Below are 16,147 nucleotides of genomic sequence, written 5' to 3'. Positions count from 1 at the left end.
GCTTTCCTAAATATATGTAACACCTTACTGAATCTATTGATTGCTTTCTTGGAGTAGAAGTAAGAATGAAGAATTAAGTTGTTAAATAACTGACCCTCTCTCCCTAGCTTCCTCTTTAGTAAATTTGCAGGTGGATCTTTCAAGCACAAGTGGATCACACAGGCAAGAGAACACCCAACCACAGGTGGACCATGGGAGCAAGACAATGTCCTGAGGAAGAGACATCAGCAGGTTTGTATGCAATGGAAAGATGATGAAGAATCTGACCTCCTGCCTTAATGATTAACTAAGATTGTTTCTCCTTGTTCCATTTAAAAATTGTCATGACTAAGCAGGATCATCAGAGTTGGTGTCTGGACATAAGTCCACCATCTCCTCAGATTGCTGACTTTTCTTCTTCATCAAAGCTTGCCCTTCAATTTATCGGCTATTGAGCAGCAAGCGGCCAAGCCTGCACACAGTTATAATATGTAATTTGTTGTTTGTTTAGTTGTTCAGTTGTATCTGACTCTTTGCGACCCCCTGGACTATAGCCCACTAGGTTCCTCTGTTCGTGGGGTTTCCCAGGCAAGTATACTGGAGTGGGTTGCCATTTCTTCCTCCAGGGGATCTTCCCAACCCAGGGATTGAACCTGCATCTTACCGCTGAACCACTGGGGAAGCCTCATACTGTGTAATACTTACTTGCCATCAAAAGATCCCAGCCTATCTTTTCAGAATCTTTCTTTTTTTGTTACTCTTGGGATTTTTAACACTCTCCATGATTCGCATTCCCATCTTTCCCATCTTTGCTCATAGACAGAAAATGGACTTATCATGCATATTTGATGTTTACATTCTATAATCTTTCAGGTTTCAACTCAGACATGACTGCTTCATGACACCCTTTCCAAGTTCTAAAGTTCTGAGCAATTCTGAGGTGGGAAATAGTGCAATTCTGGCTTAACAGAGGTGAAGGTTCCAACAGATGGGTATTGGCCAACATTATTCAGACACAGCTTGTAAATTATCTTCCACAAATGTATCTTGGACAATCCATAAATCACTGAAATTGTTTTCCCTGTCAGTCTGTTCAAGGGCGGACTTCCCATCCTGTCTTCTTTATTACCTTCCAGCCAATCTGCTCAGCGGATGAAAAGAAAACAAAACTCGGCTGTTCCCAGACTTTGCAGTTTTTCTCCCCTGCCTCTTAAATTTGTTACATAAATTTCATGTTTGATTTAGTTCCATGCTATCATATACATGTAAACTCCTAATGTGTTAACTAATCCGACCGTTTGATAGTCTTCTCAGCCAGACCTATAAGGCCAACTCAACAAGATTCGATACTATAAATCCCGACCTAGACTTGGACCAGAAACAAACCAATACAAGGTTTCTTGTGCTGTTCTATTTGCCTCTAAACCACAGAGGAAACCAGTCATCACAACCCAGTCAATCTTCTCTCAGACTCATCTTCCTGCAGAAAGGAGCTCCTGTATTATTCTTGTGTAAACTAGTCCACGACTGGTCCATTTCTCTCAGACTGGGAACTTCATGCTCTCAGTGTCTTCTCCTTCTGCTATGTAGATTTTTTTTATATATATAATGAACCTTGTTTTTTAATTGCTGACTAATTTTTTTTTAATTTACTTATTTTTAACTGAAGGACAACTGCTTTACTGCATTGGTTTATGCCATACATCAACATGAATTAGCCATGGGTATACGTACGTCTCCTCCCTCTTGAATCTTACTGCCACCTCCCATCCCTTCCTACTCCTCTAGGTTGTGATAGAACCCCAGTTTGGATTTCCTGAGGCATACAGCAAATGTCCATGGGCTATCTGTTTTATATATGGTAGTGTATATGCTTCCATGCTACTCTCTCCATTCATATAGATACTGACACTTCCTTTCAGATATCCATGCCCCACTGGACATGTTTCAGTTTTGGCAAATAAAAAATGATTTTTTTAAAGTGTGGGGTTTTTTTTCCCCCACTTAGTGTAATCACCCTCAGTTCAGTTCAGTTCAGTCACTCAGTCGTGTCTGAATCTTTGCAACCCCATGGACTGCAGCACGCCAGGCTTCCCTGTAAATCACCAACTCCCGGAGCTTACTCAAACTCATGTCCATCGAGTCAGTGATGCCATCCAACCATATCATCCTCTGTCGTCCCCTTCTCCTCCTGCCCTCAATCTTTCCCAGCATCAGGGTCTTTTCAAGTGAGTCAGTCCTTCGTATCAGGTGGCCACAGTTTTGGAGTTTCAGCTTCAGTATCACTCCTTCCAATGAATATTCAAGACTGATTTCCTTTAGGATTGACTGGTTTGACTGGTAAACACCTTAGAAAACCCAAATTAAACTCTCTCTATATATATAGATTAAGCTATAGAGTTTGGATAATGAAGCTTCATAGGCAGGCTGCAGGATGTTACACATATTTACACCATTTAGACTGAGAAACGGGTGGTAGAGATTCTTCACTCCTTAAAATGACAGGAAAGACCTAGAGAACAACAATGTAAAAGTCGTATTTCCTAACTACTCTATTACTTATTGTTTTCAATCTAAGTACAGTTTAGAGTTCCCCTGAAGAGAAGAAGTGATTATTCATTTCATCACCACCATGCCACATCCAGTCCCCCATCCCTTTTCAAGCTTTCATCACTTTTAACTAGGATTTTTACAATGTATGCTCCTGTCTGGATTGAAGACCTGCTTTTTCACACTTCAGCTAAGACCTTAGACTTTTATCAGTGTCTTTCTAAAACATTCAGATCAGATCAGTCGCTCAGTCGTGTCCGACTCTTTGCGACCCCATGAATCGCAGCACGCCAGGCCTCCCTGTTTTAAAACATTAAGCACATGGAATTCTCCTCCTAAAAGACTTTCAGGACTGTCTTCAAGTTCAGTGTAGGGCTTACTGAGTACCAGGCTTAGCAATGTAATGTTTTTCTTCTTCAGCTTATGCTGACCCTTCTTTTTAGAATATATAATTCATACTAAACTAATGTGCAATAAAGGGAAGAAATGAATAGAAAGTGAACAATTGAAAAATAAGCAAAAGGAACAAGGAGAAGGGAGAACTGGTTAACTTACTTAAACCTTTATATATATATATATAAACATTTTAACTCGAGAGCTTCCAGAATTACATCCTCCTGCCCAGACCCTGAATACCCAGATCAGCAAATTCAACAATCTCTGGGCCATTTCCAGTGGCTTATTTTATAAACACTGCAAAGTGTAAAGGTCCAATATGGAATTTTTTTTTTTTTTTTTTACAAATTGAGGATTCCCTCACTCACGAGGAAAATGATTTTTCTCATTGGCACATCTGAATCTTCCTTGCTGCTTTCTTGTATTAGACCTTATCTCAGATTAACTTGGGTTTATATTTGCCACCAGCTGCATTTCCCCCATCTTAGAAATCCCTGAATTTAATTTTCCCCTAAATGAGGTCTCCACTAGTCTTCCACATCCTCAAAGGTACACCTTCCACACATTGGCTCAGGTCACTGATCCAGAATTTAATTTTCCCTTACAAAGTTTCCCTACCCAATCCATCAGCAAGTCCTGTCCCCAGAATATCTTTTTGACTGCAGCACTGCTCAGGGATGTAGACTTTGGGGAGAGATCAGTTAGCTTCATTGAAGTCACATTTAAAGTTTGAAAGATGGGTGAAAGTGAAAGTGAATTCGCTCAGTCGTGTCCAACTCTTTGCGACCCCATGGACTGTAGGATACCAGGCTCCTCCCTCCATGGGATTCTCCAGCCAAGAGTACTGGAGTGGGTTGCCATTTCCTTCTCCAGGGGATCTTCCTGACCCAGGGATTGAACCCGGGTCTCCCGCATTCCAGGCAGACGCTTTAACCTCTGAGCCACCAGGGAGTGGCTGAAAGATGGGTATTGAAGCTTGAAAGGCAAGAATTCTGGAATAGGTTGCCATTTCTTTCTCCAGGGGATCTTCCTGATCCGGGATTGAACCAGGGTCTCCTGCATTGCAGGCAGATTCTTTACCATCTATGCCAGCAGAGAAACCCATGAGGATAGTTAAAAGGAGTGAAACAAAATTAAACCAGTGGTGAAAGTGATTGAGCTGATGAGCAGATGTCTTAGACTGAGTAAAGAAGTGAAGCCAAATAGCTGCTAATGGCTTGTGACAAAATGGGAGTGGGGACAGGGGCGGGAGACTCCATGTGGCTAAGGACAGGGCAAGGGGGGAGGCAAAGTGAGGCAGATAGATCTCTTTAGAACAAGATCCTTACAGGCAGGGTTTCTTTCAAGATCTCCTTGTGCCTGAGGACATCTTAACTTCTTTAAGGCTGTAGCATCCTGAAGGTTGAAAGGATCTAGAGTACTTTATGGAATATGTGACACTGAAGAGATTCATTTGGCAGTGCAAAACAAGGCCCCCTTGGGTGTTATTAACAATTCATGCATTTAACAATTTCCAGAGGCAGTGTCTTAAATGACTCAGAATAAAGTAGATCACCAGCAGATTATACTCACTTAGAACATTTTCCCTCCTGGCTCAGTGAGCGTTCCAAGAAAGGGTTTAATGAGGTGGTGCATTAATCAGCCACCCCTGGGTCTGTACTGCTCCCTGAAATGGAGCTAATTGACTAATAAATAAATTTTCTAGAATATTCCTTACCTCTACACAGGATATATTAAGACGGATCACATGTCTCCAGCTGTTTACCTCAACCAACAAATATTTATTGATGAAATAAAGCTACGTGAGGGATGACTTAGCAATAATACAGCAAGCTGACTGGCAAAAGGACAAATCAGAATATAATTCTCAGCAACATCATAGGAGGCAAGTGAAAATAAACTGTCAAAAGTAATAGTAACAAATGCATGTGTATAATAATTTACAAATCTTGTCATTTCTAGACAGTTTATTTGATTTTCACAACTATCATCAGTGGTGTTATTATCCTTTATTTTACAAATGAGAGACTGTTCTTGAAAGAGTTTGGTAACTTTCCTAAGGTCACTGGCAAGTAGTTTTCCCCCAAATGTACTTCATTTCCTAAATTTTCCAATAACAGGAAATTTTGGAGGTAGTGTGTTATGTGGACAGGTTAGCAATGCAACAGCAGGATGGTGCCCTGGGAAGGACTCCAAGCAGTTAGTGCTCCAAAGATTGGAGAAGTACGCATTTGCCAGGCTAGAACACTGGAGTGGGTTGCCATTTCCTCCTGCAGGGGATCTTCCTGACCCAGGGATCGAACCCACGTCTCCTGCATTGGCAGGTGGATTCTTTACCACTGAGCCACCAGGGAAGCTTTAGGTGCCAATAGGAGAATGCATTTCTACCATCACTCCACCAGGTGGCAGTGAAGGTCACCACTAGAAACAAGTGTTGTCACTATAGAGACAGGTCTTGCAAGCAGTCAAAGCAGGAAAGAGCAAAGAGGCAAAACAATGCTATTCTTTTAGAGTTACAAAAGCATACACGTACATATGTGTGCATGCCTCCATGTGCGTTCATGTGTTTGCAGGGCAGAGGAACTAAAAAATGAATGGAACTGTTACTGCATTCTATTCAGTTTCCCGTTCTGTTAGTGGGTAGAAGAATGAAAGAAAGACCTCGATATTTGCACTTCAGTACTTTACTGTGCCCGCTTAGCCCATGCCCGCAATCCCACCCCTGGATTTTGGATGTCCAGTGAGGTATTACATGATGTCCCAAATTATCACTGTCATTTAGCATAAAATTGAATGTTCTCATGAGAGGAAGGGTGTGTGAATTCAGTGCATTAACAGCTCTGGCTGTGCCTATACGAGTGTCTTTCTCCACAAGTGAACACAACCTGTTTGCTGCTAGGGAAACTTGCAGCGTCCTCTGGGGAAAAGAACTTGATAGGTGAAGGAATCCAAGCTGCCTCTGGTGCTTTCCAGTTTAGTAGTAATCAGCATCACTACAGGTTAATTGCAAATTTTTTTACCCCTGGATAAAGAAGAGTTCTCAACAAGAGCATCCCATAGCAGAAAATAGATGCACCTGGAAATGAAGAGTTAGAATCTATCTTTCCCACAGAATGATGTTTAGATGCCATCCTAACCCTTCTAAAAGTTAGGAAAAATTTTTCCATTTGTCTGTGAATATCTACCAACCCTGAGGACACTTCCACTCCATTAATAAAACCAGATTTCGGGGGCTGGGAGGGATGTTCAAGAATTAGGGGATATATATATATATGTGTGTGTGTGTGTGTGTGTATATATGGCTGATTCATGTAGTTTTATAGCAGAAGCCAACACATTATAAAGCAATTATCCTCCAATTAAAAATAAATTAAAAAGGAACTTCTAAGGTACTATGACTACTATACTTCAGCAGATGAGACATTAAATTACAGAGAATTTAAATTACTTATAAATGTAATGTTTTCCTTATAAATCACTTGTAAATATAATGTGAATCACTTGTAAATTATTTTAGTGTGCTAATTTTAAATTGTGTTGCAAGCAGGAACCAAAGAAGGAATGTTTGACATATTACAAGAGAAAATATGTGTAATATAGTAACTGTTACTATTAGCAACTAGTGGCCATGTCTGTTTATAATTACATTTCTCTTGCTGGGTCTATAGGCTTATCTCAAATTTAACACAAACAAAAGTTTTAGTAATTTGATTTGTTACAGCTAAATAAAATACAACGGTAAAAAAAAAAAAAAAAAGGTCCCCATCAATCAGAAGAGTGTTGTACTCCGGGAGACTCTTTCTCCATCGGGGGCAGCTGCTTTTCTTCTGGCACTGATGGTAGATCAGGTGCTTTCTGCCCACACCTTGAAACAGTGAAACGAGTCATGCGAAGTGCTTCCTCATACCCTGGGAGGGTGTCCAGGGAGGAGGGCAGCTGGCCCAGGGAGCTGGGGGAGTGAGCCACAGCCAGGATCCTTCGAGCCGCAGGGCCGAACACTGACTGCAGGGCTAGGCAGGAAAGAACCAGAGTTCAAGTACATGTGACATCTTCAGAAACCAGAGACTTACAGTACATGCAGTTCCCCTTTATTTATATTATTTTATGAAAAGGGTGTCTAGCCTCTGTCCCTTTTCTTTATTTACTCATGGCTGCACTGGGTCTTAGCTGTTGGCCACAGGTTTTCTCCAGTTGTGGTGAAGAGGGGCTACTCTCTAGTTGGTGCGTGGGTTTCTCATTGCGGTGGATTCTCTTATTTCAGAGCACAGGTTCAGTAGCTGAGGCAGACTGGATAAGTTGTCCCACAGCATGTAGGATCCTCCTGGACCAGGAAATGAACCCGTACCTCCTGCATTGGCAGGCAGAGTCTTTACCACTGAGTCCCCAGGGAAACCCAATCCCCCTTCATTTTCAACAAGTGTCAAAACTCATTGTCACTCTTGGCAACAGATGTTATAAAAGTCCTGTGAAGCTTGTGTAGAAACCAACTTCCCTCTTTGCTTTCTCAAATAATCTAAAATGTGTCCCCACATCTCATAACCCCTTTCTTTCCCCTTTACGAATTTAAAACCCTTTATGTCAACCCACTGAAGTTGCAGATCCCTTAGAAGTAATTGTTTCTGCCTATTTATGTTTCCCCGTAGACTGACAGCGAGGAAAGAAGCAGGAAAAGGCGAACAATATGCTATAGCGCTCTCTTTTTTCAAAATAAATATCACAGCATATTGCCACCTGCTGTTCTGCCCGGTAGGTCACTCTCCAATTTTAGGAAAGAATATAATCCAAAGAAGAGAACAGAGGGAAATAAAGGAAAGTGTCTTATAACTATCAGGTGTTGGGCCTAATATTTAACAGAGTAAGACCTGGTGAATAAAGAATTGAAAGTATCCCATGACTAATTTTTCTAAAGATGAAAAATATAGTAAAGAGAAAATATAAGTTTGGCTTTCACAAAATCTAAGATGTTTTCAAAAAAGGGATATGTGCAGTGCTTAAAATAGTTTTATCAAAGTAATTATTTATCGACTTGTAAATTTTTCCTATAAGACATTTCCAATATCATCTCTAACATTTCATTTCTTCCTTCATTCCATCATCAGACCATAAGTACAGCATCCATGAGAGGCAAGGTCACCACACCATCAGGCGTCTGGAAATTAAAGCTGCCCCAAGATTTAGAATCTTTAATACTATTCCCTCTTGGTACAGTGGGCTTCCCTGGTGGCTCAGCTGGTAAAGAATCCACCTGCAATGCGGGAGACCTGGGCTTGATCCCTGGGTTGGGAAGATCCCCTGGAGAAGGGAAAGGCTACCCACGCCAGTATTCTTGCCTGGAGAATTCCATGGACTGTATAGTCCATGGGATCGCAAAGAGTCAGATACAACTGAGTGACTTTTTATTTCTTGGTACAATGGATAAGAATCAACCTGACAATGCAGGGAACAAGGGTTCCATTCCTGGTCCCCGAAGATTTCACATGTCATGAAGCAACTAAACCCCTGTATCACAACTGCCGAACCCTGCTTGCTCTAGAGCCCATGCTCCCCAACCAGAGAAGCCATCACCATGTGAAGCCCTCATACCGAAACCAGAAAGCAGCCCCTTCCCCGGGGCAACTAGAGAAAGCCCGGATGCAGCAACGAAGACCCAATGCAAGCAAAAATAATACGTGAATAAATAAATAAATCTAATACTGTTTGATCAATGTTTTTAAACCTTCGCACCAGGTGTTCTTTTAAACCTGGCTTCACTTCCCGTGTTACACGTCCGAATACTCACAAGTGACCGTGCTCTGGAGAGTGCTGTCATGGTCAAAAGCGATGACTGTCACTTCATAGGGTGGCCGGCCCTCCTCTCCCCCATTTTGCTGGTGACCCCAACAGCAGCGGAAGCACACAGAAGTCAGGCCGCACAGGAGAAGCAGTGCCCCGATGACCACCAGCAACCTGCAAGGACCCCACGGAGCACTGAGAGCTCTGTGCTCCTTGTTTTGTTTTTTTAAACCAATTTGCATAATCAGCCTTCAATGTCTGCATTTTAATTCTTGCTTGAATATTTTTTAGAATGCTTTTAAGATTTCAGTTCCCAGGCTTTCCTGTCATATATATACTTCCTTATTTTGCCAGCAAGACTAAGTCAGTTCACTTGAACAATTCATGAGATTTTTATGAGAGATTTAAATGCGTTTTGGAGGGGCAGATTTTTACTGAAGTAGTCTCCTTTCTGTGGCTATTTCTAGAGTTGACCCTGAGAAAATACACAACATCTGTTGATGTTCAATACCAGGAGATGGTATTGAAATAGGAAATCCTGCTATATTGTCACATAGGTTAGTGATGAGGAAAAGAGGCTTTACTCCATGAGATGTTAGGTAAGTAGGCTCAATATCTCAGATTTTTTCCCCTCTGTTGTCAATATATTTTAAAAGGAAAAAAAAAAAAAAAAACCTTAAAAAATAATACCCCTGAGAAAAGCTTCCTTTTAAATGTCTTTTTGGGTAACATAGCTGAAACTTACCATATATACCAGAGATGTACCCAGTCTGTGGTCAGGCAGCTATGGAGAAAGAATAATAATTTTATTTTGCAATAAAAATATAATCAATGCCTGTTATACTTTCAGAATCAGAAATATGAGTTACAAAAATGTATGATACCTTTATAATAAAAGCGTTACAGGTTATGTTAACTTCAATGTAACCAGCTAAATCTACCATGAAATGAGATGCCTTTAGTAGTGGTTTATTCATGCGTGCATGCTGTTGCTTCAGTTGTGTCTGACTTTTTTGCAACCCTATGGACTGTAACCCGCCAGGCTCCCCTGTCCATGGGAGTCTCCAAGTAAGAACACTGAAGTGGGTTGCCATGCCCTCCCCCAGGGGATCTTCCTGACCCAGGGATCGAACCTGAGTCTCTTACATCTCCTGCATTAGCAGGCAGGTTCTTTACCACTAGTGCCACCTGGGAAGCCCAGAAGCGGTTTATACCATCATGTAAATCACTATAAGACAGACTAAACTAGTTATCATTAAAGTAATGTTAATAGAACATGTAACCACAATCATTGTAAACAGTTTTGATGACGATTATCAAGAAAGAACTTGCAGAGTAAGCTTACAAAGAGTAAAAATGAATGTGACAGTTAAGGTTTGTATATATTTGAAGTCAATAGCTTAAACATAAAGAATATTTCAATTATAAGCATGAACATTTATAATTTGTTTTACAAGCTGTTGCAAAAAGGGTGACCATATAGGTAAACAATAGAGTCCTACTATATAGCACAGGGAACTATATTCAATGGCCTGTAATAATCTATAATGGAAAAGAATATGAAAAAGAATATATATATATATAACTTAATCCTTTTGCTGAACCCTAGAAACTAACACAATATTATAAATCAACTATATTCTGATAAAAAATAAAAAGCAGAAACAAAGGGGAAAAAAGAAAAAGAGGGGGGGGTCACAATAAAACCATAAAAATGCCCACTATAAAAAGGGCTTTAAATTTTCACATCCAAGATCAAAACTGATAAGCATATCCACTGAGGCCAAACAAGAAGGGGGGGAAAATGTAAAAACTCCATCATGATGAAAGCTAATTAAATACTCTGAATGAACTAGGGCAATTATCAGTTTTCTCTACAGGATGAAGAAAATATGGATTGCATGGGACAAGAAGTGAAATAAGTTTGTAAGTAAGAAGAGGAGGGGAAGGAAAACATTTGTTACTGAAGATAATTATTAATGCATTTAATAATCCTTTCTGATATAGTGATCTGTTGAAATCTATTGAAATCTACTTCTCTATCCTCTCTGCACAGTTGTAGACCATACAGTTTGTTTCATCAATGAACAGTGTCTCTAAGTGTCCTCATATTTCTCATTCGTTCAAAGCCTCTTCCAGTTCTACAGCGTTATGATTCTGATTCTATTAAAAGTAACACTCCTACAGTGGTAGGCGTGTAAAACCTCAAAGAGCATGTGACAAGTAATGAAGGCCATTGCCATTCCCCCTGGGTTTAACAGACTTGGCTGTTGGGAAACTCTTTCCGTGGCTAAATATGTATTTTTCTTCAGCCTAAGTAAGTCTTGTATTCAAACTGTCCCTGCTTCCTTAAAACAGTTTACCTCCAAGAGGAGTGAATCTCTTCCCTTTTTCATCTTGGTGTCCTGTGTCTACATGAGACCTAATTGTGACAGATTTAGATGGAGGGTTAATCACCTCAAAGTGAGAGCTAAGTGCCACCTGCTATCAATATTGTTGTTACCGTGGTTGTTGTGTAGTCTCTAAGTTTTGTCTGCCTCAGTTGACACCGCATGGACTGTAGCCCACCAGGCTCCTCTGTCCATGGGATTTCCCAGGCAAGAATACTAGAGTGAGCTGCCATTTCTTTCTCCAGGGGATTTTCCTGGCTCAGGGATCAAACTTGCACGTCTCTTGCATCTTCTGTGTTGGCAGGCAGATTCTTTACCACTGAGCCAGCAGGAAAGTCCAATAAATATTAACGTGCCCTAAAATATAGGAAATGCTCTGCATATCTGAAATGGTGGTTCTACTCGAGCAACCACCCAAGTTTATCTGTCTGAGTCTAGTGAATTCTGTCTGCCCCAGTGAGTCACTGAGAAGCATGGGAAAGAAAATCTTTCACAAATCTCCGTGACTGTATAAACTGAGATTACTTCCTATCAAAAAAGTTTTGATAGGAAGATTGGCTTTGGAAAAAAATGCTGTCAGCAGTATTATTTTGAGTGTTTAGGATGACTGGAATGCCTGCTTGTTTTTGGAGAACCATCTGTGAGATCAGTGGGTGGAGGCCCATTTAAGTAGAAATAGGGAAATCACAGCTATCTGATGACATTTGACCCTGTTTGGGGTGTTGATGTTTTTGTCTGTCTCGCCTTCCTTCCACTGAGCATTCTCAGATACTTACTGTTCAGGACTGACACAGTTCTCCTCACATCTTGCCCGAGGAAGCTGTAGGAAGGGAAATAATCTCAGACAGGGAAATGGTCTCATTTGCTCTGCTCAGCAGCCTATGTGTCACCCTCATGACTGTGCCGTCAGGTTAGCGGGTGAGAGCGAAGCAAATGCAAGGACAAGGTCATAGGGTCAATCATGGTTAGGACTGTTTTCATCCCTCCTATGCCTGATCTTTATTAAATTCAAAGTGGGAAAGCCTGCAAGAGCAAATGTCTACTCTGATTTGGTTCTTCTTTTTTTCCGTGGTGGGGAGGGAGCATCCCTGACTTTGTGAATGAGATGCAGTGTTTATACCAATTTGTTCATCTTAGAAACTTTCTCATCTGTCCCCCAGACAGATCCTTCAAATTCTCTCTCATTTACAAGTTGAATTCAACCCCAGTGTTCTTTTTTTATTTCCTCTGTACATCAATAACTCACTGGCAATACTTCAATCTAAAATTAAAAGTTAAAAAAAAAGCAACTCAGTGCCTTAGTGGTGGTGATTCTGTATTTAATTCTGTGTAGTACTATTTACTATCTGAGTAAAATATTTTGAAAACATGACTTAAGATTAAGCTAGATATGTCATTCGGCTTGTTCAGAGGGCAAATATTAAAACAAAAGCAAAAACTCACCATACAAGAGAAGAAGGGGGGAAGGGAGTGGAAGAACTATTTATTGAATAGCTACTCTCTGCCAGCCAGATTGCTAAGAATTTTTAAGATTTCATAACATTTCAGCACAGTAACCATGCCAGTGGGTACTTTACTTTGAAATGTTAAGGGTCTAAGGCATAGAAATTTAAGTAACATGACAACTGCACATACCTATAGATTTGGCCAGAATTCCAAACCAAATTCTATCATGTGTTCATGTTGAATGAATTACTGGAACCAGAGACAGATCTGCTCTAACTCCTTGACATTGCTGTCAGGTCCCTTCTACTCCCAGGAAAGAAATCTTCCACCGCCTCTTCTAGGTATGTTTCAGTTGACTTTCTCCTTCTAAGGCTCTCTAGGTAAATTTTTGTTCTAAAAACTGTTTCACTCTTCCAGTAACTTGGATGCTTTGATATTACAGGAAATCAACAATAAATGCCAGAAAATTTCTCTAAGGAGATGGAAATTTGTACTTATTGAGAATTAGGAGCAGGAGGACACTCAGACTCATGACTTCAGGTGAAAAGGACTTGTAAAAGGACTCACAGCTGACTTCTGCAAAAAACACTTGAGAAACTCCTGGTTTCACTAAAGATGACAAAGTATGGGTTTCCTCTACCCTTCCACAGGACTTCGTTTTGCTTTCTTTACTAAAGGAAAATAAAAAAGCCTAAAGTGGTTAGTAGATAAAACATCCCTTTTCAAGACTGTTACAAAAAGAGAAGAAATGAGAAAAGAAATTTGGAAGGGAAGGACAGGAAGAGAAGAGGAAGCAAAAAGAAAATACAAGGAAAAGATATGGGTTCAGGCCCTCAATTAACTGGTATATAGGAAGCAAATAGACAGCAACCTTCCTGTTAGGAGCTGTACAGAAATTGGAAACCAACCCATTTCATCATTTGCTTTTCTTCTTAGTAGATTTCATAACTGAATAAACTTCTCTCTGACAATGGTCTGGAATCCCTCAGTCCAATGACCCTTTCTCAGTTGAGTTACTTAGAATCTCCTGCTTCTCAATGGAGAGAAATAAAAGGTCCAAATTACCTTTAAAGAGTTTTCTCTCTCTTAACTTATCTCTGACTGGGAGGCACCTAAACTGCTAGAGTGGTATTAAGGCTGATGTGGGACATACCATTTAGGAGAATTATGTTCTTGGTTTTAATAATTTACTTGAGAATCTTTTTTCTTTTTTTGGCCACATGAGTGGCTTACTTGTTGGACCTTAATTCCCCCACTAGGGATTGAACCTGTGCCCCCTGCAGTGGAAGCATGGTGTCCTAACCACCGGACCACCAGGGAAATCTCAATAATTTACTTGAGATTTTGAGGGCTAGGTGATAAGACACTAAAAGAGAGAAATATACATAACAGACACTTCTAAATTGCCTCCACTATCCTACTTGTATATATGTCCTTCTTTTCATTGATGTCATTCGTCACAGGTCACTATGTAACCCTATAATACTAAGGGAACATTCTAGTTAATTCTTTTCCCCTCCCACCCCTTTGGTTCGAAAGTATATGTCTTTCCCCCTCATTCATTTTTTGCCCAGGTTCTTTTGAAAGTTGGCTTATCTGAGAAACAAACAAAAGTCTCCTTCCTGCATTTTCACGACTCACCTGGATGAAATACACCAGGGCAGAGGCCATCAGAGCTGAGGACTGCAGTCCCATCTGGCTGGACTCTTACTTCTCCAGATCAGGCACTGGGCATCCGTTGTCTCCCTTCTGTGCTCCGGGCCATGTCTGACTTCTTGACCTACAGGACTTACGGAGAGAAACTTCTCTCAGCAATACGCTGGTTTTTCCTCCTCTGTCTCTTTCTCTCCTCTCACTCTCTGTAGTTGTTATTTTCTGTAATTTTTCTCTCCCCTTTCATCCTAGCTTCTTTCTCTACTTCTGCCCCTGGGTTCAAGGTCTCTACATTTGCTTCCCTGCCCCTCCTTTTCTTGCATTCTACTTTTAGTCCTTTCTAGATGCCTTGAAGTTTTTTCCACACTGCCTCCAAAAGGACAACTCTCAGGAAGGACACCTAAGTCCTATGAATTAGGTATTTTTCTAGGCAGTGGTAAGAAACTGGACTTGAAGGGCGATCAAAGGGAGACCAAATAAAGTCTCTTTCCCATCAGAAAAGGAGTAATATTCTTGGCCCTTCACCCAAGCACTCCAGGATGACTGTTGCTGGTTGAAAGTCACCCTGCCAACCTCCATTCACACCGGTTCTCCATGTGATTAGCCCTCCTCTCTTGCTCTTGGAAACCACCCCCCTTTACTATGTTGATAATCAACTCTCCTGGTTCTGGGTCATTTATTCCTAGACACTGGAGTAGGGCTGAGAGGTTGCCAAATGAACTGGAAAGCTATAGCATCTTTGGAAAAGCAAGTTTGGAAATTAGAATTTCTGGATGCTGTCCTTGAAGTTGCCCTCCACACTGACCTCAATTCTTATTGAAATAGTGAAAAATCAAACAGACATTTCTAAAACAAGACTCAAGATCTATATGTCTCTCTCTTTCTCATACAATCTAAAGTCAGAGCCAAAATAAGTACCCACGGAAAGGACATAGAATATTTATAGAAATACACCTCTCTAGGGACAAATGAATGCTGTATAAATGATGTGTGGTTAAGCCAGTAATCTTTTAATACAAAATATTAAGAATTTTTTTTAAATAAATTATTTCATAGGAAAATTGGGCATTTGTTTACAGGGATCTATGTCATAAAAATTGAGAGAAAAAAAAAAAGCAACTTTTGTATCCTTCCTAACTCTGAAAATCTGATTTCACTGAGTTATTGAAGGAAGACCATTGAGGGCAGTTGGTTCTAAAAGCCCTCACACAGCAAAACAATGTGATACGAGAATGGAGAATATAAACTCAATTTTTTTTTATTAGCCAAGGAATTCAAACAGTGAGAGAAAAAGTTGGTACAATACTAATGATCCAAAATCATTCATTTTCAGAAATAAATGAGCACTACGTCATTTTTTAAAAATATAACAGTATGTTCCAAATTTCAGCAGAAGAGGGGCCAGGTAGGAGGCATTTTACAGGACAAAGGTGGCAGAATCTTGGCCCTTCACTGAATTATCATATAATTTCTCAGTCCTCAATTTTCCGATTCATGAACTAGGAATGGAATGCCCATGAGACCTGCCCTAGATGTTGTTTCATAGAGAAAATACAATCAGAGACATGAAGGCATTTTGATTAGAGTATTTCTATTCAGAGTGTGATGTAGCATCATTAAACTTGCTCTTCTCTTACTCATGTCAAAGAGACAGTGGGGCATCATGGCTAAGACTCCAGCTACATTGTCTGTGGGGTGAAATACTTACTTGGTCACTTATTAGCTGTGGGATCTTGAGCAAGATATTACATCTCTCTGTTGGCTCAGTTTCATCCTATATAAAATGGATAATAGTAATAATAATAATAATTGCTGTTATTGTTCATTGTTTAGTTACTAAGTCGTGTCTAACTCTTTGTGACCCCATGAACTGCAGCACACTAGGCTTCCCTACCCTTCACTGTCTCTCAGAGTTTGCTCAAACTCATGTCCATTGAGTTGGTGATGCCATCCAACCATCT

At 40.4% G+C, this 16,147-nt stretch overlaps 1 protein-coding gene across 1 annotated transcript; it reads right to left on the bottom strand.

The window, feature by feature from the left end:
• Positions 1 to 4,418: 4,418 nt before the first annotated feature.
• Positions 4,419 to 14,541, bottom strand: TMEM52B (transmembrane protein 52B). The gene is made up of 5 exons (XM_055566119.1): positions 14,175 to 14,541; positions 11,864 to 11,907; positions 9,443 to 9,481; positions 8,705 to 8,871; positions 4,419 to 6,935 (listed from the first exon to the last, which is right to left on the bottom strand). Exons 1-5 carry the CDS (start codon positions 14,226 to 14,228, stop codon positions 6,691 to 6,693), a joined length of 549 nt encoding a protein of 182 aa, XP_055422094.1. The 5' UTR covers positions 14,229 to 14,541; the 3' UTR covers positions 4,419 to 6,690.
• Between the last annotated feature and the right edge of the window lie 1,606 nt (positions 14,542 to 16,147).

This window comes from Bubalus kerabau, chromosome 1 (assembly GCF_029407905.1).
Source record: "Bubalus kerabau isolate K-KA32 ecotype Philippines breed swamp buffalo chromosome 1, PCC_UOA_SB_1v2, whole genome shotgun sequence".
Classification (NCBI taxonomy): domain Eukaryota; kingdom Metazoa; phylum Chordata; class Mammalia; order Artiodactyla; family Bovidae; genus Bubalus; species Bubalus kerabau.
Note: the sequence above shows the minus strand (reverse complement) of the source record. Positions and strands in the feature narration are given on the sequence as shown.

What these genes read in the sequence shown, in the direction of transcription:
- TMEM52B (XM_055566119.1), bottom strand. Translation starts at nt 14,228, where the DNA reads ATGGGACTGCAGTCCTCAGCTCTGATGGCCTCTGCCCTGGTGTATTTC. An exon ending in AACTGTGTCAGTCCTGAACA is followed by an intron (nt 9,482 to 11,863) that starts GTAAGTATCTGA and finishes CTTTCTCCATAG; the next exon opens with CTGCCTGACCACAGACTGGG. An exon ending in GTACATCTCTGGTATATATG is followed by an intron (nt 8,872 to 9,442) that starts GTAAGTTTCAGC and finishes GGGTCCTTGCAG; the next exon opens with GTTGCTGGTGGTCATCGGGG.